Here is a 21,544-nt window from a genome sequence, read left to right on the forward strand (position 1 = left end):
TGTCTTTACTTTAGTTCTTGAGTTCTAGTTTTATTGCATTGTGATCAGATAGTATGCACAGTCTAATTTCTATTTTCTTATATTTGCTGAGGCTTGCTTTGTGCCCTAGGATATGGTCTATTTAGGAGAAGATTCCGTGGACTGCTGAGAAGAATGTATATTGTGTAGAAGTTGGATGAAATGTTCTGTAGACATCAAGTAGGTCCATTTGATCTATTGTGTATTTTAGATCTTGAATTTCTTTATTGATTTTTTTGTTTGGATGACCTATCTATTGATGATAATGGGGTGTTGAAGTCTCCTACAACCACTGTGTTGGAGTTAATATATGCTTTTTTGTCATTCAGTGTATGTTTGATGAAATTGGGTGAATTGACAGGTACATATAGGTTAATATTATTTCCTTTTGGTCTCTTTCCCCTTTTATTAGTATTGAATGTCCTTCTTTATCTTGTTTGATCAATGTAGGTTTGAAGTCTACTTTGTCAGAGATAAGTATTGCTACTCCTGCCTGTTTTCGGGGGCCATTGGCTTGGTAAATCTTTTTCCAGCCTTTCATCCTAAGCCTGTGCTTATTTCTGTCAGTGAGATGGGTCTCCTGTAAGCAACAAATTGTTGGATCTTCCTTTTTAATCCATTTCGTCAAATGGTGCCTTTTGATGGGTGAATTAAGTCAGTTAACATTAAGTGTTAGTTCTGATAGGTATGTGGTGATTCCTGCCATTTAGTCATCTTAGTTGTTTGAAGGTTTGATTGTGTGTACCTAAGTTGAGGTTACTCTCTACTTTCTTGCTTTTTCTTTTCCTGTAGTTTGGTGCTGCCTGCCCTTTCATGGATAGGCTGGGTTTTATTTTCTGTGTGCAGAATCCCTTGAAGAATCTTTTGTAGTGGTGGCTTTGTGTTCACATATTGTTTTAGTTTCTGCTTATCATGGAAGACTTTTATTGCTCCATCTATGTTGAATGATAGTTTTGCTGGGTAGAGTATCCTGGGGTTGAAGTTATTTTCATTCAGTGCCTGGAAGATCTCTCCCCAAGCTCTTCTTTCTTTTAATGTTTCTGTTGAGAATTCTGCTGTGATTTTGATGGGTTTACCTTTGTATGTTATTTGTTTTTTCTCTCTTACAGCTTTCAATATTCTTTCCCTAGTTTCTGAACTTGTTGTTTTAATGATGATATGTCGTGGGGTAGTTCTATTTTGATCTGTCTGTCTGGTGTTCTGGAGGCCTCTTGCAACTGTATGGGAATAGCTTTCTCTAGATTTGGGAAACTTTCTGTTATTATTTTGTTGAATATATTATGCATTCCCTTTGCTTGCACCTCTTCTCCTTCTTTAATGCCCATGATTCTTAGGTTTGGTCTTTTGATGGAGTCGGTGAGTTCTTGCATTTTGTTTTCACAGGTCTTGAGCTGTTTAACTAATAGTTCTTTGGTTTTTCCTTTAATTACCATTTCATCTTCGAGCTCTGAGATTCTGTCTTCTTTTTATCTATTCTGCTGGATTGGCCCTCCATTTTGTTTTGCAATTCTGTTTCGTTCTTTTTTCTGAGGTTTTCCATATCCTGGGTCGTTTCCTCTTTAATGTTTATTTTTGTTCTGAGTTCATTCATCTCTTTATTAATCATGTTCTTTGTTTCACTTTGGTGTTTATACAGTGCTTCTATGGTTTCCTTTATTTCTTCTTGTTCTTTTTCAAATTCTCTATTTTTGTTGTCTTGGAATTTCTTGAGTGTCTCCTGTATGTTTTGGTTGACCATATCCAGTATCATCTCTATAAAATTCTCATTGATTACCTGTAAGATTTCTTCTTTTAGATTATTCTTGTGGGCTTCATTGGGTTCTTTGGCATAGTTTATCTTTATTTTGTTGAGTCTGGGTCTGAGTATCTGTTTTCTTCATTTCCATCTTGTTCCTGTACTAATTTTTTGCTGTGGGGAAACTGGTTTCCCTGTTTTTTCTGTCTTCCTGTCATTGCCCTTGGTGTTGTTATTGTCCCTGTACTGTGTTCAATTAAGTATTTTCTGGCTTGTAATAATAGCACTGGTGATATTTAGAACGGAAGGGTGAGAGGAGATGGAAAGCAAAGAAGTTAAAGGAAAAGGGAAAAACAAATAAACAAGTAGGAAAAAAACAAAGAAACAAACAAAAAAAGTTTCAAAGATATAAGCAGGGAGAGACAGTGTACTAATCAACTGTAAACTGAAAAGGCATTAGAGAGACAGAGAGAAGACTGAAAATAAAAAATAAAAATAAAATAAAATAATAATTAATAATATTAATAAATAATTAATAATTTTGGTGTTCGTCCCTCAGCCTCCAATCCTGGAGATGGTGCTTCAGTTGTTGTTCTGTAGTTATCTCATCAAAGGGGAAAAATAAAATAAAACAAAACTGCACAGAACAAAAAAAACCCCACAAAGTGTCCCAAGTTCAAATGCAATACAGTTTCAGTAAGTTTTTCAGCATGCAGGCATAGTTTGGTTGTTGTCTCATCAAAGGTAGGGAGAGAGAAAAGGAAAAAAAAAAAGAGTCTGCAGACAGTTCTATGAATGGCTGTCTGTGTCTGTGGCTTGCCTGCCCGCTGCTGTCAGCCTGCTGTTGCTGTGGCTTTATTTATGCAGATCTCAGGGATGAGCTTAGCACTCACCTGGTCTCCCACAGGCTTTGTTTACTCAGAGTTCTCCTATGCACGAGCTGCTGCTGCAAGCTTTCCCCTTTCCAAGCACACTAGGGGAGGTGACAGTGCACCCGCTTTCTCAGGTCAGCGTGTTTATTTACAGCTCATGTGGGAAGTGGGTCTTTACCCCACATGGTCCACATCTTCCAAGCCGTCTGGGTGCCAGCATCTGGCGGAGGCCCGGGGGCCCTCTTGGTTTCTCCGTTTAACGTGAAGTGGAGATGCTCTGCGCAGGCTGGAGGTGTGGAGGGGTCAGAGTTTTGCCTCTTCTCGGTGGTTTTGCCTGTAAGGTGTATCTCCAGCATCTCCCCAAGATTTTACTTTAGGAGGCACACTTTCTGCTTCCTCCCTCTAGCCTTCATCTTGGAATCTCCCTTTCCTGATTTTTTAATTTTAGCTCTTTGTTTTTATTTTTTCCTCTGGGGCTTATACCTATTTAACCTTTCAAAATCTACTTGGAGTTAGTATTATATTACTTCATGTTCTGCAGTTACACTTTATGTAGTTACCATGTATTGTATCCACTTATAGTACATTGAAAATCCAGATAATATTATAATTTCTAAAACATTTTAATTGTAATATAAATCACATACCATGAAAAACACCCATTAAAGTGTCCAGTTCAACAGTTTTGGTGTACTCAGAGTAGTACAACTACAACTATATCTACAGTCTAAATTTCGAACACTCATCACCCTCCATCCTTTTTCCTCCTCCCCAGTTCTAGGTACCACTAATCTACTTTTTGTCTCTATACATGTAACTCTTCTACAGTTCTATTCTGGTCACTTATTTCTTTCACTTGGGCACAATGCTTTCAATTTTTATCTATATTATAGTATATATTAGTACTTAATACCTTTTTATTGCTGAGCAACATTTCATTATATATCATGTTTACCTATTTTCATCAGTTGATCAAATTTTAAGTTGTTCCTACCTTATTGCTATTATACATAATTCTGCTATGAACATTCATGTACAAGTTTATGTGTAGATGTATGTTTTCATTTTTTTCCTTGGGTTATACCTAGCAGTAAAATTGTTGGATCATATGCTGATTCCTGGTTTGACCTTTTGAGGGACTATTTTCCAAAGCTGCTATTCCATTTCACATTCTCACCAGCATTGTGCATGGGTTCCAGGTTCTCACTAACACTTGTTATCTGTCTTTGATTCTAGCCATTCTCGTGAATGTGAAGTAGTATTTTCTTGTGGTTTGCATTTTTCTGATGGCTAATCATATAAAGCATCTTTTCTTTTTACGCTTCTTGGTCATTGAACTGTTTATTCAGATCCTTTACCAATTTTTAATTGGGATATTTATTTCTTAAATTATGTTTTATAAGAGTTCTTTATTCATCCAGGTAAAAATCCTTCACCTGACATGTAATTTACAAAACATGTAAATGGGTCCCCTAACGTTTTAAAGTGAAGAGAATTTTCAAAATAAGTTTTAATTTTCACTTTTTTCTTCTTGTCTAAGATACATCCTTTGAAAATATCCAGTGGAGTGTAGACCCAGGAGCAGACCTTTCCCAGTATAAAATGGATATTACTGTAATAGATACAAAGGTAAGTTAGAAAATAAAACCAGGCAGGTGGTTCTCACCTGTAATCTCAGCTACTTGGGAGGCAGAGATGGGAAGGATTGCAGTTTAAGGTCAGCCTGGGCAAAAAGATAGTGAGACCTCCATCTCTGTCAATAAGCCAAGTATTGGCACTCCTGTGGTTCCAGCTATGTGAGAGGCTGTAGGTAGGAAGATTCCGGTCTAAGGCCAGCCTCAGTCAAAAACACAAGACCATGACCTGAAAAATAAAAAGGAAGGCCGATGGAGGGAGGGGATAAAAGAGAATGATGGAGGGTTGAATTCAACTATGACGTTGTAAGAACATTTGTAAATGTAACCCAGTACAGCAAGTAAAAAGTAAAAAATGAAAGTCTGGGAGTGTGACTTAAGTGGTAGTAAATATGAGGCCCAGAGTTTAAACCCTAGTACTGCCAAAGAAACCTTATCTGGATCTTATTCTTGTGAGTTTATTAGCCTGACTTACTCTATGACCTTGAGATAGTCAGATACTTCTTAAAAACCTACATTTGTTTATTCAGAAAACAAGGAAATAAAAATGTCCTTCTAATTTTATATTTTTGAAAGGGTAGTAATGCTTTTTGACTTTAAAGGCTATTGCTGAAAAACATTAATATAGTTTTTAAAATAATGGAAAATTCAAGTTACATAGTTTAAATTATTTTTTGTCAAAATAATCCATCCTATGTCTTTGGTTTTTTGAGACACGATCTTGTTAGGTAGCCCAGACTGGCCTCAGACTCATGATCCTCCTGTCTCAACCTCCCAAGTGCTGGGATTATAGGCATGCACCATCACACCTGGCTCCATCATATGTCTTGGTTTGCTTTAAAGTAACATGCCATCAAGAATAACATTTCATTTTTCCAGTTTGCCATTTTTTTTTCTTTAGTAGACCCTTGATATCTGCAGGTACATGATCCAAAGCAGACCATCATTGAAGAGAAATTGCAAATGTTCCGGGTGCACAGTTCACTGCTGTTCTGCAGATCCATGATTTTTCCCATACTGCCACTCTGCTTCCACTAAAGATATGGTGCCTTTCAACAAATCTAAAATTTCCACTTTATCACTTAAACTAAGCACATCTCCCTTTACCTTACTTTTTGGGAGACATTTTTTCCACAAAATTAAGAGCAAGGAAATACTCAGCAGATCACACAAAGATTTAAACACAACAGACACAGATCGAAGAGCTTCTGTGTATCATCCAAGCTGAGTTGTGTAATGCACACTTAGGAATTTTAAGATTTTGTTTTTGAAATTTCCTTTGAGGTTTTATTTTAACTGCATTTGGTCAGAACCATGTGTAATACATCCACAAGTAAGGCAGACTTACTGTCATGTATTTTTTAAATTAAAATTCATAGTAGAAGCACTTTTTAGCCGTGTGTTTAGATTCTGTATGGTTTGAGAAGCTTTCTTTCACTTAGTAGCACTTAATAACAAAAGTAACCATTGTTACAGTAGTATGTATCTATCAGTATAATAAGTTTGATTATTGAAATTGTTCTTATTGTACATTGATATTCATTACAGTGAGACAGATTAGAGAAGAAGAAAGGGAAAGCTCAAATGAGTTCAGTGGTAAATAAGCCTCCCTTTCTATGGTGCTAGTCCTCCTTTTCCTAGTCTTATATATTGAAGCTAAAATGTGTCAATGAAACCTAAGTCTCTGTTCTTCAGATATAAAAGTAAATGTAACAATATTTAAAAATAGTAAAAATTTATGTGATGTATATTTTATTAATTTTTTTGGTATAAAGTAAAATACAAGGCCATAAAGGAATGATTGTTAAAGTTTTGGATTTTTAAAATATTTATTCAGGATGGCAGTCAGTCAAGATTAGGAGGAGAGACAGTAGACATGGACTGTACATTGGTCAGTGAAACTATACTTTTGAAAATGAAGAAACAAGAGCAAAAAGGAGAAAAAAGTCCAAGTAAGATTTCCTTTGTTTTGTTTTTTTACTTTAATCAAAATGTGAAATAAAGTTCATAGTCGTACCATTGTAATGATAAGCATGTTTCTCTTTAGGAAAGCTCAGTTTTAGTATTTCAGAAAAAAAACAATCTTTAGCCAAAATAATTTTATTTCAGAAAATTGCTTCCAGGGATCAGCAGACTACAGCCAGCAGCCAGTTTTATAAATAATGTTTTATTGGAGCACAGCCTCCACATTCATTTTACGTGTCACCTATGTTTGCTTGCTCCATACAAAGGCAGGATTGAGTACTTGGTACAGATACCTATGGCTTCATGAGCCTACAATATTTATTGTCTGATCTTTAAAGAAAAAAGTTTGGTTATCCCAGGTTTAGGCATATTTTCATAAATAGTTTTAAAAGTCTGGTGGTAGAATTTTGATTTTTCTAAAAGATTTTCACATTTACACTAAGAATGTTAAGTGTGTATGTTGAGTTAATCTGCCATATTCTGCCTCTGCAGGTAAGAGGATTTAGTTAAATCAGAGGTCTTTGTAGTGAGAATCTATTAATTCTTTGCCTAAAACCTTGATTTTCCAAAAGGTATAGGAACAATGAAGGATTTTGGTTAGCACTACCTTAGCAGCATTCTTAGTTATTGGGGCATATGACATGAGAGTAGTTAGATGGAAACAATCACTTTTCATGTATCACTCTTAATGTGTGGAAGGTCAGGACCTGCCATATGGGATGCCGTGCTAAAGCAAAAGGATTTCTCCATAATCATGCTTGAAACCGAAGACTTTCCAGCTCTATGCATACTTCCTATCTTCTGCTGAATTTTCCATAGCCTACCTACTCAAGGCCAGAATATGAAACTGTCAGTCTTACATGACTCCTTTTGAACCAAGCATCTCTCTTGCTGCCCTAAATACAGTGAGAGAAAATTTCAGAAGTCTTTGCCATAAATCTTTATTCTTTAGTAATGAATAACAAACCATATGATCAAGAAGATGGCTATCAACATCACATTATAAGAACAGCATGTGGATTAGGAGTCACTGTACAGGCCATATTTTGGAGAGAACAAAGAAATCTGCCTTATAAAAAAAACTTTTTCATGCTTAGAATTGCTTAAAAATGAAGCATACCAATGGAAACTCCTAATTACTGTTAACATCTTAATTCAGAAAGTGTTTTCTGTATTCCCACTCTGTTAGACCTACTCTGTGTTAGACTTACCAGGTGATGAGATAGATCAAATGGGTATAGTCTCTTATCTTCAAGTAGTTCTGATTATTTCACAATCAGAAATCAGGCCAAAAACTAATAAGATAGCATTGTGATTTATTATCAACTTTGGAAATGTGTAGTATAGTGTCTAGCTTATTGAAGTTACATTTTATTTGTAAATTTTTCCCTCAGCAGAAAAATAAATAAAGGCTTAATCATTCAGTCAGTTTCAAGCAGAAATTCTGTACTTGGAAGTAGTCTAGGAACTGGAGATAATGAGTCAACAGAAAAAAAGTACCTCACAGGACTTACTTTCTAATGGAGAAACAAGTAAATATAGGATATGATAGCCGATGGTAGGTTCAGGAGAAAGAGTGATAGAGCATTCTGGATTAGGAGCTAAGGTAAGTATTAATACTGTGTAATCTTGGCTAGCTTGGATCTGTTACCTTTGATGTACAATTGAAACTGCTTCTCATTTTCCTTAGGCTCTGGTATTTTTTTAAATGTGGTTATAGAATGGGAAATGTAGTTAATCTCTAAAGATGATTTTAGCTCTTTTATATAGAAAATAGGCCGTTGAATTCATTCTTTCTATCAGTTTTAAACTACCAAGTGTTAATCATGATTCAAGAATATATTTGCTGCCTTATTAGAAAAATAAGGATGTAGTAAAAAGTATAGAAATTGTAATGTCCACTATTTATAGACTTTTTGTTTAAACTTAGCTTTTTCTTTTTTCTTTTTTCTTTTTTTTTTTTTTCAGTACTGGGGTTTAAACTCAGGGCCTCACACTTGCTAGGCAGGCACTCTACCACTTGAACCACTCCACCAGCCCTAAATTTAGCATTTTTTTTTTATCATTTATTATGATACATTTTCTATTCCTCTCACTTTCTTTGATAACACTTCTTTTGGTTTTTATGAGTTGTACATGAGCTCAGAGAGGAAAAACTTTAGTAAATTTGTAAGACATTTGTTTCTATGATAATAAGAAAATCTAGCAGTCTCTTCACAGAACATTTAAGGTCATGACATTAAGTCTTTTTAACTATACACTAATTACCAGGACTTGGGAGTTTATTTTTGCCTCATATACCAATTGTAAGACTTAAACCACATTGTAAAAATTTTGATTAAAGAATCATATTTTTAACATGTATCCACAAATATGTCCCTACTTAATTTTTTTTTTGCTTTCCATGTCTGTTCCCTGAAAGAACATTCTTCATAAATGAAATTGTAACAGTTTTGTTTTAAAAATTGCCTTTAAACACTTCATCACATGCTTTACATTTTGTCAACAAATTACATTCACTGAGCATTGCCATAATACAACTATAGCATTTTTAGAATCATCTTTTACACATGTACTACAAGTACATCTACAAGTACTTCACTATACACATCTTTTCAGTTAAAGAATACTCTTTAAAGTAAAGCCTGCAGTCCACATGTAAGAATCATGTTTTAGGGCTTGGAGGCGTGACAGAGTGTCTCCCTAGCAAGAAGCCCAGAGTTTGAAACCTATGGTTCACACCCCAGTGCCACAAAAAAACAAAACAAACAAACAAAATACCTCATTTTATCAAGTGCCTTTAAAGACCTCACTCAGGACATGGACCGAATATACAGAGAAGAGAAAGATCACAGTTGAAGGCTAGCATTGGCTAAAATGTAAGCAAGATTCTGTTTTGAAAAACAAGCTGAGTGTGGTGGCATGTGCCTCTTATCTTGGAGGCTAGAAGTAGAAGTAGGAAGATCGCAATCCAAGGCAGGCCAGATAAAAGTTCAAGACTCTATCTGAAAAATCAAAACCAAAAGGACTAGAGGCGTTACTCAAATGTCAGAGTGAGGCCCTGAGTTCAAACTCCAGTACCCTCACCCCCAGAAAAACCCCTCATTATGTTATGTTATGTTATTGCAGTTACTACAAGTAACATTGTGCTATGTGGAAAGCAAAAAGCTTGCTTGTTGCTGTAAGCCAGTTTTTTTGTCACATAGATGGAGAAAGAAAAATGAATGATAGCTTGGAAGATATGTTTGATCGGACAACACATGAAGAGTATGAATCCTGTTTGGCAGATAGTTTTCCCCAGGTGGCAGATGAAGAGGAGGACTTGTCAGCTACCACAAAGAAACCAAGCAGTAAGCTATCTTCTCCTTAGTTATGGATTCTCCATTACACTGAATTCAGTAAGTTAAGTGATCAAACTAGTTAACAGGACTGATAAGGTATATTAACATTAAAGTTTCATGTCTCATATATAAATTTCTTTTCCAGTGTTTAAAATTTTGAAATAATTTCAAGCTAATGAAGAGTTACCCTGTACCTTTAACTTGTTCCCCCTTATGTTATAGTCTTACATACCTATAAAATATTTATCAGAACTATTCAATTGGATTTGTTTAGTAGGCAGTTGGTATGTAGAATTTTGACCAGCAATCCAGAGTAAGGAACAATTTTGACGCTTAATAGTTGGTACATAAAACGGTGAAACTGAGTGAAATTACCAAGGTACTAAAAATAAATAGAGGAACATTTCAGGTTCTGACCTCTCTGGGATATGACAGCTTTTAAGAGATCAGAGAAACAAAGAACAAAGGAAACTGAGAAGAGTATGTGAGGAGAGTAGGGAAATAGAGTATTTGCTGTTCTGGAAGCCAAATGAAGATGTTTCTATATATTTATTATGCTCAGCCTAGTCCTTGCTCTTCTGAAGCCAACAGTGGAATCCAGGTTACCTATATAATATCTTAAGCATGTTGAACTTGATATGGTCAAATTAGAAATCTTTATTTTTCTGCACATTGTTTTTAATCTTCCCCTTGCCTTTGCAGGTCTCATTAACTCCAGTAGCTATCTACCCAGTTGCTAAAGATAGAAATATGAGAATCATATTTGACTTCATTTTTTATCTCTTCATACTCAGTCTAATACCCTGGTAATTCTATCCCCAAAATATATTTTTTATCATTTCAGTTCTCTCCATCTTTGCAGTCACCACCTTAGTCTAAACCACTGCTATCTCACCTATTCTATTGCAGGCTTCTTAACTGGTATTCTTTTTAATCAATTATTTCTTTTCTCCAGTCTGTTTTCTACAGAACGTCAAGAAGGGCTTATTTTAAATGCAGAGTGGATTATCTTTTGCTTAAATTTTCTTCAATGAAAAAATAAATACCTGAAAAGATGTTCAGTATTATTGAGCATCAGGGAATGAGTACCACTTCTCACCCACTGAGAGGGTTAAAAAGACAGTCTAATATTGGAAAGGGTGAGGAACGACTAGAACTCCCATACATTGATGGTTAGAGTATAAAATTGTCACTATTACTTTGGGAAACAGTTTGGTAGGCTTGTTAAATAGCTTTATCGAGGTTTGTCAGTTTTGTTTAAAGTTACATATACACTTATCCTATCACCTAGCAATTTGACTCCTAGGTATATTCCCCCTCCCAAAAAAAATGGAAACATACCCATAAAAAGATGTGTTTAAAATGTTCATGCTAGCACTCTTTGTAATACCTCTAAAACTGAAAGAAACCTAAATACTAGCAACAGACAAATAAATAAGTCATCAACAACATGGATAAATCTTCAACCTGTAGATCTAGAAAAATACAAATGATGAAGAGCAAAGTATAATAAATCTTTTGATACGTAGATCTAAAACAACTAAGCTATTTGGTGAAAGAAATCAAATCAGTGTTTGTGGGAGTGAGGAGAGAGCAGAAGAGGGACAAGCATTCATGTACATGAGAACAAAGGTGTTGGAAATGTTATATCTATTTAGATAGCAGCTGCATTGGAACATGCATTTATCAAAATTAGTACACTAAAAATCAATGTAGTTTATATGCAGATTATAACTCAAAGTTTATTCTTTTTAATAAAAATCTTCAGTGACTTCCCATTGCATATAAAAGAGAATTGAGGGTCTTTCTCTTAGATTCCTAGTCCTGTTTCTGGTGCCTGCTTACCTCTCCAGCCTCATCTCCCCCAACACTTTTCTTTCTTTGCTAAATTTCAACTACACTGTCCTTCTCTTAGTTTCTATAACATACCAAATCTCTCTCTTTTTTAAATCTCCAGACCTTTATCTATAACATTCCCCACCTCTTCTCATGGCTTTTTTTATTCAGTTACCACTTACATGTGTTTTTCTCAGATAAGCCTTAACAGTCTTCTTGTGTAATGTTTAACTCTCTGCTTACATACTGTCTGTTTCCCTCACTGTTATGTACACTCCTTGAGGACATGAGACCTTGTTTGTCTTGTTCTACGTTTTATATTGAGAATTTAGCATATTGTTCAGTAAATTTTGATACTTTAAATGGATGATAGCAGTTGGCTATTTGAGTCTAGAACCTTACACTTCAGTTCCCAGGTTCTGAGCTCCAGTTCTTAAATTTTGTCATCAATTTTCTTATAAAATTACTTAATCACAACCTACCCAAAGACACATTATAAAAATCAACAGGAGGGTAAGTGGACATACTAAAAGCTGATTTTTGTTGTTGTTTCTTGCCAAATGATGACCGATATCTGGAAACTGCTTTCTGAGATAGGACTTGTAGCTGTTCAGTAACTCTAGAGTAAAACAATCAGCACTCTTCATTATGCAGCTGAAAAAGAATTTAAAAAGTAGTAATAAAAGATTCAAATAATAGGCCCCTGGGCCTGGAGTGTGAAACTCAGCAAAAAGGGAGGTTTTAGTTTTAGTACATGCCGTATTTTTTTCCAAACAAGCTGATTATTTCTCATTAAATTCTACACTCAGTTTGAGCTATGCTTGTTTTGTTTATGGTTTTAGCACATGGTGATAAACAAGATAAAGTCAAACAGAAAGCATTTGTGGAGCCATATTTTCAAGACAATGAGAGGTAAGTGGGTCTTGATTAATATCAGCAATTAATTGGAAGTACAACAGAGCTGTCTTTGTTAGAGTATCTCTGAACTATTGATTAAATTGCTACTTTGATTAAAATAGAATCATTTAGAACTAGAGCAAAGTGGTAGCACATTCCAGCTACCTGGGAGGCTGAGGCAGGTGGATCGCAAGTTCAAGGTTAGCCTGTGCTACATAGTAACTTTGAGGCCAGACTGGGCTACAAAGCAAGACCAGGCCACAGGGCAAGACACTATCTCAAAAAACAAAAACAAAGAAGAAGCAGAATCATTTACTTTATGATCATAACCAAAACAGGACTCAGAAATAAAAATGACAAAATTTACACTTAACAAAATTAAACAGTAGTAATTGTTTATCTGCTTTGTTATAACAAATATTATATTTTTATTCTATTTTATTTTGAACTTTTAGAATTTATTAAATTGTATACTCAACATAGTATGTAGGACTTGAGGTGCTGAACTGTAAGTTGTCATCCTTAAAAATGATTTCAGAGGATTTTTTTTAAACCCTTGAAACAACAATAAGACAGGCAAGGTGGCTCACACCTGTAATCCTAGCTATTCAGGAGGCAGAGATCGGGAGGATCACAGTTCGAGGCCAACCTGAGCAAAATGTTCACAAGACCCATTTCAACCAATAAAAAGTTGACTGTGGTAGTACATACCTGTCCATCCAAGCTACTCAGGAAGCTTAAATGGGAGGATCAAGGTCCAGGCCAGTGGGAGCATAAATGCAAGACCCTAATTCAAAAAATAACAAAAGGAAAAAGGACTGAAGGAGTAGCTGATAATGGAGGAGCACCTGCCTGGCAAACACAGGCCATAAGTTCAAACCCCAGTAACCACAAACAACAACAACAAAACTTAAGTTTTAGCATCTTGATTTTGAACTATAATGCTATTTTCTGCCTTTTATACAGATATTCAAATTCTGTTAACTTTCAGTTGTGTACTATTTGTTCTTGAAATGAATTCAAAGCATAGTAATTCATTCCAAAAATTTTTATGCTTTTTTTTATGATGCTTACAAAGTGAATTAGTTTATAAGTAAAGTTACTCTTTATGTTTTTATTTTTGTTGAAAATTTTAGAACAGCTCAAGATAAATTTTTATTGATTCCTATGAGATTTTGATAGATAAAATTGATCATTTTGTTGTGACAACTTTTCAAATGAAATGGTACCCTAGCATCCCAAATGTGAACAGGTAGTTTTTTGTTCACGTATCACCATAGACTCATGAATTTAAAGATATTTTATGTAGTTAACTCTATTGCAGTTATTATCCTCCTATCCATGGGGAATACATTCCAAGACCCCCCAGTAAGTGCCCCCCAGTGGAACCACCGATAGTACTGAACCCTATATATACTATGTTTTCTACCTATTCATACATACCTCTGATATTTAGCCTTTTCACTTTAAAGCAAAAATTTTACAGCTTTTTTTCTGGCATATCAAAATTGCCAGCATCACTATTCTTGCACTTTGGGGGCATTATAGTATAGAATAATGATTACTTGAACACAAACACTGTGATACCACTATGGTCAATCTAATACCCAAGACAGCTACTAGTGGATAGCATATTCAGGGCAGATACACTAAACAAAGGGATCATTCACATCCATGGCAGGATGGAGCAGGACAGTGCAAGATTTGATTATGCTACACAGAAGCACAGAATTTAAAAATCGTAAGTTACTTATTTCTGGAATTTTTCATTTAAAGTTTTTTGGACATTCGTTGACCTCAAATAAGAAATAGCAGAAAGCAAAAAGGTGGATAAGGAGGAACTTCTGTACTCAGATTTCCCATCTTTGCCCCTTACGAGCCTCTTTGAACAGATATTACCTTAGTCATCTTTCATAGCTTCCTTATTTCAGATATGATATGTTACAGTCTGTTTTGTACTTTTCCTGCAATAGGCCTGGAATCTGCCATTTGTCAAGGAGTCCTAGCTCTTTTAGGGAGAAATGACATTAGGGCTAGTCTGACCACTAGGGTTGCTCATTACTACACTTAATCATTGTTTTTAGACTTTTTAGATGGGCAGAGTTAGGTATACAATTTTATGTTTTGATTTGGTTTTCTAAGATAACTGATAACACTGATAGCGCCAACTCAAATTCAATATTACTATAGGGTTTTTATGTACCTTCCTCTGTCTGTCCCACCTACTGAAAATCCCTCTTTTCAAGGCTAGTAACATAATTCCTCTACTTACTTTATTTCACAATACATACATAGGGTAAGTACTCCAGGCAAAAGCACAAGACCATATCTGAAAAAATAGACTAAAAGCAAAGGGACTGGGGGTATGGCTCAAGTGGTAGAGCTCTTATCTAGCAAGCACAGGGCCTGAGTTCAATCCCCAGTGCCACCAAAAAAATCCACAAACAAAAAAGCCACTTGGCATATAGTAGCCATTTAATAAATATTTGAGAAGGAATATTTATTTTCCTAATATACTGAATAAGCATCTCAAATAAAATGAATAAGTCTTAGGATTATTTCTCTTCTGAGTTTTCACCTTTTTTAATTCAGATTTCAAACAAAAGATCTTTGTGATAGCGAATAGGTTAATTTTAAATTCATTTTTTCCCTCAGAGAAACTGCCTTACAAAATTTTCCTCATATTGAGGTGGTTCGGAAAAAAGAAGAGAGAAGAAGATTGCTTGGACACACATGTAAGGAATGTGAAATTGTAAGTACTAAATATAAAACTTGGGGTTTTTTTTAAGTATTGCTTTCTTGATCATAAATGCATGATTTAAAATCAGATGGAAGCCATATTTGTATTCAGAAACTTTGTTTGAACCAGTGATAACAGGACATCTAAAGAGTATAGTGGCTATGACCTGAGAGATCTAAATAGGTAAAAATGAAATCCCCCAATTTCTCTTAGCTTAAGTGAACCCAAGGCCTAAACCCTAGCTGTTATGTCCAGTTTGGGACATTTGTACCATTTTTCTTTTCTATATTTATTTGCAAAAGCTTCTATACATGTATTATTTGGGGAAAACTTTTTTTTTTTATCAGTACTGGGGTTTGAACTCAGACCTCACTGCAGCCACATCCAAAACTTTGATATTTCAATAGGAAACTTTAACATTTCTTTCCTTTCACTAGCATTCTGTAGAAATTAGATACATTTACAATTTTTTTAAATAATTGGTACTGTTGTAAATCCTATATATTTTTTCTCATTCTCCTTTCTAAACAAAATATGACTAAGCTTTGCTTCATTCTTAGAACACTTATATTTTTACTTTAGTACATTGGCTACCTTAAACACTAAATTAGTACTAATTGTCTCAGTACTAAATCATTCCAGACAGATTCTTTGTTACCATTTTTGTGGGGGTTTTTTTGTTATTTTTTGTGTTATCCATTAGTTGTTAGATGCCTGCCTTCAGCAACTAACTTCCCCCTTTTAATTTCCTTTTTAACAACTATAAATTAAAAAATTTAGTAACCAAGAATATTAGGATTACATATGAAAGTATGAATATATTGCAGTGCAGGTAAGCGTTTTATGAAAACATGCTCTTAAACACAGTTGTAATATAAATTGCAATTGCTGTTTTGAAAACAGATTGGCGTTACAAATAACCACTTATATGATGAGTTTTTATAACACAAATTGTATATATCATCATTCATTAGCTAAAGAACGTGATCTATATAAGTAAATCTCTAGTTTTAAGTTGCAACCATAACTCTTTATGATCTAAAAACTAATGCTGCTAGTTAGAAGACAGCTCTTGGGATGACACAAACATTGTTAATGTGCATCCCTCCTCAGTAATCATTTCCAGCACTGTTGCCCAGTCATTGAAAATCAGTTTCATTTATCTTATGTAGTTTTTATAGTTGTTTAAGGTAGACAAGTGAATCTGTTTGCTGTTACTATGTGATGACCAGAAGTGAAAGTGTGGTTCCATATACTTAAATGCTATCTGAATACTTACAATTCCTGAGTTTATCCCACAGACTGTTTCAGATGTGGAATGTGTAGCACACACCCACATGTGATAGTGATCTTAAGTTTCACATGTCCAAAATTAAACATACAAAACAAAACTTTTAAAAACCCAAAGCAAACATACAGTTTCTATATCTGATTTCCAAATTTCACCACTCAGTCTGTATGTTCATTCTTACAGTTGTTTAAACAAAATATCTTGTGGTTATTTGCTACTCTTTTTGCACATCTCAACATCTGATTTGTCAGCAAGTCCTGTTAGTTCTACCTTCAAAACATGTCCTGTTTCTATTCACTTATCTCCACCACCACATTACCAACTTCACAGAGCAAGGCACTGTTTTATCCTGTCTAGACTGTTAAAGTACCCCCCTTTTTTTCTTAATAACTTTACTTGTTAGAGCAGTTTTTTTAGGTTTTCAGCAAAATTGAGAATACACAGAGTTTTCTTATATTCCCATTTCCATTCTCCTTTTCTTTTTATTCTTGTCTGTTCGGAATATGCTTTCAACCCAACAATGGAGGGTCTTTTTTACTTTTTAGAATAAAAATTAAATCATGTCAGTCCTCTAGCCAAAACCTCTCAGTATTTTCCCATCTTACTAAGAATCAGAATCCACAGAGTAGCTTAGTATAGAGTGCTTGCCTACCAAGTGTGAGATCCTCAGTTCAATCCCTAGCATCACCAAAAGACAAAAAGAAATCAAAAGTCCTTATCATAGACAACATACTGGGCACCCCACCTTCTCTCTGTATGTTCTACCACTCTCCCACACACTTGCTGTTTTATAGCTGTACTAGCTTTTTGTTGTTGCTCAGATAATTTGGTGATGATGTTTTTTCCAATAACCATCATTCTCTCAGGTCATTCTATCCCAAAGCCCAGACTAAGGTAACAGAAGCTTATAGTTAAGGCAATGAAAATGATGAAAAGATACCTAAAAAAAGATATTTCACAGATTCTCTAAAAGCCTTTAATCTATGTAAAATTTAAATGTATTGAAAATCTTTACTTCACACTTAAATCCTAGTCTTAAGACTGTCACTTTTAATAGGTGGTATCTGTGGTAAATTATCACTTTGATTTTCAGCTTCTCAAAGGTAAAATGAAGAAATTGGCTGAATTAAGTGACCCCTGTCATCTGTGTTCTATTGAACTATAAAGTACTGTCTTGTTTTCTTGAGATCTAGAGACATTTAGAGCCTGAAGACCTGTACAGTTTTTGCATACAGGTTTTATATATGTTTGCATAGGTCCTCTATGATCATAGTTAAAAATATAAGTTAAAGGGGCAAGTCATGAATCCTGTAACATTCAAATCTAAATTTTTATTTTAAAAAAAACTGCAGACTTCTGAATTTTTGCCACTGGTCTGGCAAAGATGAGTTTGTATATAAATTACCCATTTCACTCAGCCCACTGTAAAGTTCAGCTGGCATTGTTTTTTCATTGCAAGCCTTTATTGATGGAGGTAGTATGTTAATTGAAATTGTGATCAAGTTCCTTTTCTCTCATTGTGAGGCAAGCATATCACAGACCAATACCAGCATTGATTACTGTTAATAATACTGTCTGTAAACATTAATTATTGATATTAGCAGTGAGTATTATTTCATGAGAATGCTGAATTTTTTAGTAAATAATTTTTATAGCTTCCAGTTTATAATCAATAAGTATGACACTCCATTTATTATTCCTAAATGAAAAAAACTTACCAATCTTATTATTAGTATTATGCAGATCTGCCAGCAGAAGAAAGAGAGAAGAAGTTGGCTTCCTGTTCAAGACACCGTTTTCGCTACATTCCACCCAGTACACCAGAGAATTTCTGGGAAGTTGGTTTTCCTTCCACTCAAACTTGTGTGGAAAGAGGTAAGAATAGAGATTGTAATATTTTAGAATTCATTTTTAAAATATTTGTTTATGCTCAAATCTGAAGATTAACCCTTTCTCCATGATTCTGTTTATCTTCTGCTGCTGCAAGTTGGGTCTGCTTCTGTGACATAAAAATGCCTTGCTAAATATAAAAGACTTATCTTCAAGTCTTCTGTTACTTGGGGTTAGGCATTGTTTATAATCACTTTAAGGTGATCGTGTATATGTTAGCCTGCTTGGTCATTCAAATTTCAGAAACCAATTTCATCCTATCACCAAAATCACTTTTAATTTTAAAAAAATGACTTTACAAAAGTTACCAGCAAAATTATATTTTTAAAAAAATAAGAGCATAAAATTGGATTTTAAAATTCACTAATCCAAAATGCTAGATGTTTACAGACCATATCTAATTTTAAAAGGATGTTTGTTAGACTGTTGACATGCATCTGACTCCTTCAGATTTGGCACTTGTATTTAATGTAATTTGAGAAGGCATGCAGCTTTAAAGCTATTAATAAAGGTTACAAGTTGTGGTTTTTATTCTTAGAATTATCATTCACAGCAGCATAGTACTAAAAATTATGGGTACACTGAGTTTTATGGAAAGTGGTATGTTTCCTGAAATACTACCAGAAAATATAATGTTCAGAATATTTATATTTTGACTTTTAGGTTTATGAGAGTTAATTAGTTGTAGCCTTTGCATATTAGGCCTATATTTGTAAGATGAACAATATCTTTATTGCAAAGTCTCTGACAGAAAGTGTTTCTCTACTTTTCCCTTTAATAATTTAGATTAAGTCCCCCTTGACGTGATGTCTCTGCCTGGTCATCACATAGAATCAGACAGCAGAACCTGTGTTTGTACTCCTAGTATGGCCCTTGAAAATGACATAATTGGAGACACCTTGGGAGAATCTTAATGGTGTAAAGAATATAGCAGCATGTCATCCAATGTAGCTACTACAAAAACAGTCTTTTTTTGATAAGCACTTGAAATTTATCATGGTAGAGTTTGTGTTTAGCAGTTTGTTCCCATTGGCAGCAAAATAGAAAAATGCCTGAGAGCTCTGATAGTGGAATTAGACAGAGCTTGGGCAGGCTTCCAGTTCTTTCTAGCTTTGTGAACTTTGAGAGAGTTACTTAATTCTCTGGGTCTCCATTACCTCATCTGCGAAGTAGGTATAGTAGAAGCTACTTCAAAGGAGTGTGAAAGTTATTTGAGATACTGTATACAAAGCGTTTGGTAAATGTTTGCTGCTTTTTTTGTTAGTATAAATGAGGCCAAGTAGTGAAACCATTCATCAGCATCACACAGCTAAAAATCAGAAGAACCATGTAAATTTAGAAGGCATTAAATAAAATAAATACTTAATAGGTGTATGTGAAAGAAATGTATGTTGCAAATATAGTCTTCTAATTTTATTATTTGTTTTTAAGGTTATATTAAGGAAGATCTTGATGTTTGCCCTCGTCCAAAAAGGCGGCAGCCTTACAATGTGATGTTTTCTCCAAAAGGCAAGGAGCAGAAGACATAGATGTTGAAGCAACAACAGAAGGACAGAAGACAGTTTCTCCTGTGTTAGTTATTTATAGTTAAAGTTGGTATTAAACATTGATTTTTTTGATCTTCTGTAAATTGATTTATAAATCAGTTTTCTATTAAAAATGTTTTTAAATGGCATTTACCTACCATACAAAGAACTATTTAAAATGTGGATGTGTTTATGTTGTATTTTCTTGCTTTAAAACAGTCAGGTGCTTTCATTTTGCACTCTAACTTAAGGGTTGTTTATTTACTTTATTTGGTAATTATAATTTTGAAAATACAGTAGTGGTAGTCTGTGATTTGTTCTGTACAGATCTTTTCTTTGTGCTTCATTTTTTCCATGGTATTTATATTCAGCATTGACTTCATGTTAATCATTATAGATTTTCATTTTCTTAATCAGTTGCTGTTTTGTAGGTCACACTAGTGTCTGACGTTTAGGTCTTTTTTTTTTTTTCTTTAAGAGATAAAAAACAGTTAAATTTCAGTAGTCCTTTTAACTCTCCAGGGTCTGACTTTTGTTGAAAGGCACTACTTTGTAGCAAACGCCTTTCAAGGTGACCACAAATATCAGTATACTATACATTAGCATCATCCTCTGAGGTGATATAATATTCCAGCTCTGTGCATGTTTTCTTTTCATCATGGTTTTTTTTCCTGGTAGAATTTTCAAGCTGAATTTGTTCAGTGCTTCTTTGCCCAAGTTATTCAAGTTCAGTTGTTATATTTCTCTGGATTAACTAATGTTATGAATTTCTAATCTGGCCTCAAAATACATTTCTCTGTTTAGCAACTTTCTATTCCTCTAGGTCCCAGTGAATGAGTCATTAAGTTAAGTGACCACATTGGTGTCACCTTTTTTAGTGGCATTTGTTAACCAGTGTCTTTTTTGTGTGTTCCTTTTAGTTCATATCTTGACAGTTATTATATAAGCAAGAATACAGAAGACACTGAATAGAAATCCTCACTAAAATCTAAATAAGTTACAGATAAAATCTTCACTTCTCAGAGTTGCTAAAATTTCCTTGCTTGGTCTTGCTTGTCTCCCTTGCTTATCAAGGTTCTCCTATAATTAAATCACATCAGTGTTTATTCTCACAAGCTCGGAAAATGAGATTACATACATTGAGTATCTACTAGAGGTCAGACCACTTATGTACATTATTTCACACTAAATGTGATTCTGAAATTTTTACCGCCCTATCATAACTTCTATTGAGCACTTTTCTTTCCTTCCCAAATTGTTTGTCCTGTGTTTAAGTTTTGTTCTCTACTGGCACTCAACTGATGTCCCCAAATTAACAGCAACCATTTATTAGTCGCTTACTATCTGCCAGGAACAGTGTTATGCTCTTCACATAAACTACATTTTTTTCTCTCTTTCAATCCTAAAATAATTCTGTGAATTTATATACCTCGTAATAATTATATAAAGCTATAAGAAATTGTTCCCCAAAACAGGAGATTAAACAACAAATGACTGGCTTAATTTTTCTCACCTTAAAAAGTTTAGAAGTCAGCAGTCAAAACACAGCTAGTATAGCTCCACAATGCCCTCAGGGAGCCAGGTTTTTCCTAGCTTTCTACTCTTCCATGCTTCATATGTTGCATTCATCTTTGTGAGTGTAAAATAGCTAGGCCACCTCTTGAATCATGTCCATGTCCTAAGCAAGAAGAAAGGAAAAGAAAAATAGCATGTGCTATTACTTTAAAAAGTTTTCCAGAAAGTCCTACCCAATAATTTCTCCTGCTTCTCAATGGCCAGGATTGTCACATGGCTACCTC

At 34.5% G+C, this 21,544-nt stretch overlaps 1 protein-coding gene across 7 annotated transcripts in view; it reads left to right on the forward strand.

Moving 5' to 3' along the window:
- Nucleotides 1-20,041, forward strand: part of Rbbp8 (RB binding protein 8, endonuclease) — a 100,499-nt gene extending 80,458 nt beyond the window's left edge. For all 7 annotated transcript variants that reach the window (XM_074070151.1, XM_074070149.1, XM_020182588.2 and 4 more), the window contains 7 exons: nucleotides 4,166-4,254; nucleotides 6,097-6,211; nucleotides 9,431-9,574; nucleotides 12,244-12,313; nucleotides 14,954-15,050; nucleotides 18,063-18,204; nucleotides 19,651-20,041. In XM_074070151.1, coding sequence (XP_073926252.1) covers nucleotides 4,166-4,254; nucleotides 6,097-6,211; nucleotides 9,431-9,574; nucleotides 12,244-12,313; nucleotides 14,954-15,050; nucleotides 18,063-18,204; nucleotides 19,651-19,748 — 755 coding nt within the window. In that variant the 3' untranslated portion in view covers nucleotides 19,749-20,041. The remainder of the gene's footprint in view (nucleotides 1-4,165; nucleotides 4,255-6,096; nucleotides 6,212-9,430; nucleotides 9,575-12,243; nucleotides 12,314-14,953; nucleotides 15,051-18,062; nucleotides 18,205-19,650) is intronic.
- Nucleotides 20,042-21,544: the final 1,503 nt, after the last annotated feature.

Source organism: Castor canadensis, chromosome 4 (genome assembly GCF_047511655.1).
Source record: "Castor canadensis chromosome 4, mCasCan1.hap1v2, whole genome shotgun sequence".
Classification (NCBI taxonomy): domain Eukaryota; kingdom Metazoa; phylum Chordata; class Mammalia; order Rodentia; family Castoridae; genus Castor; species Castor canadensis.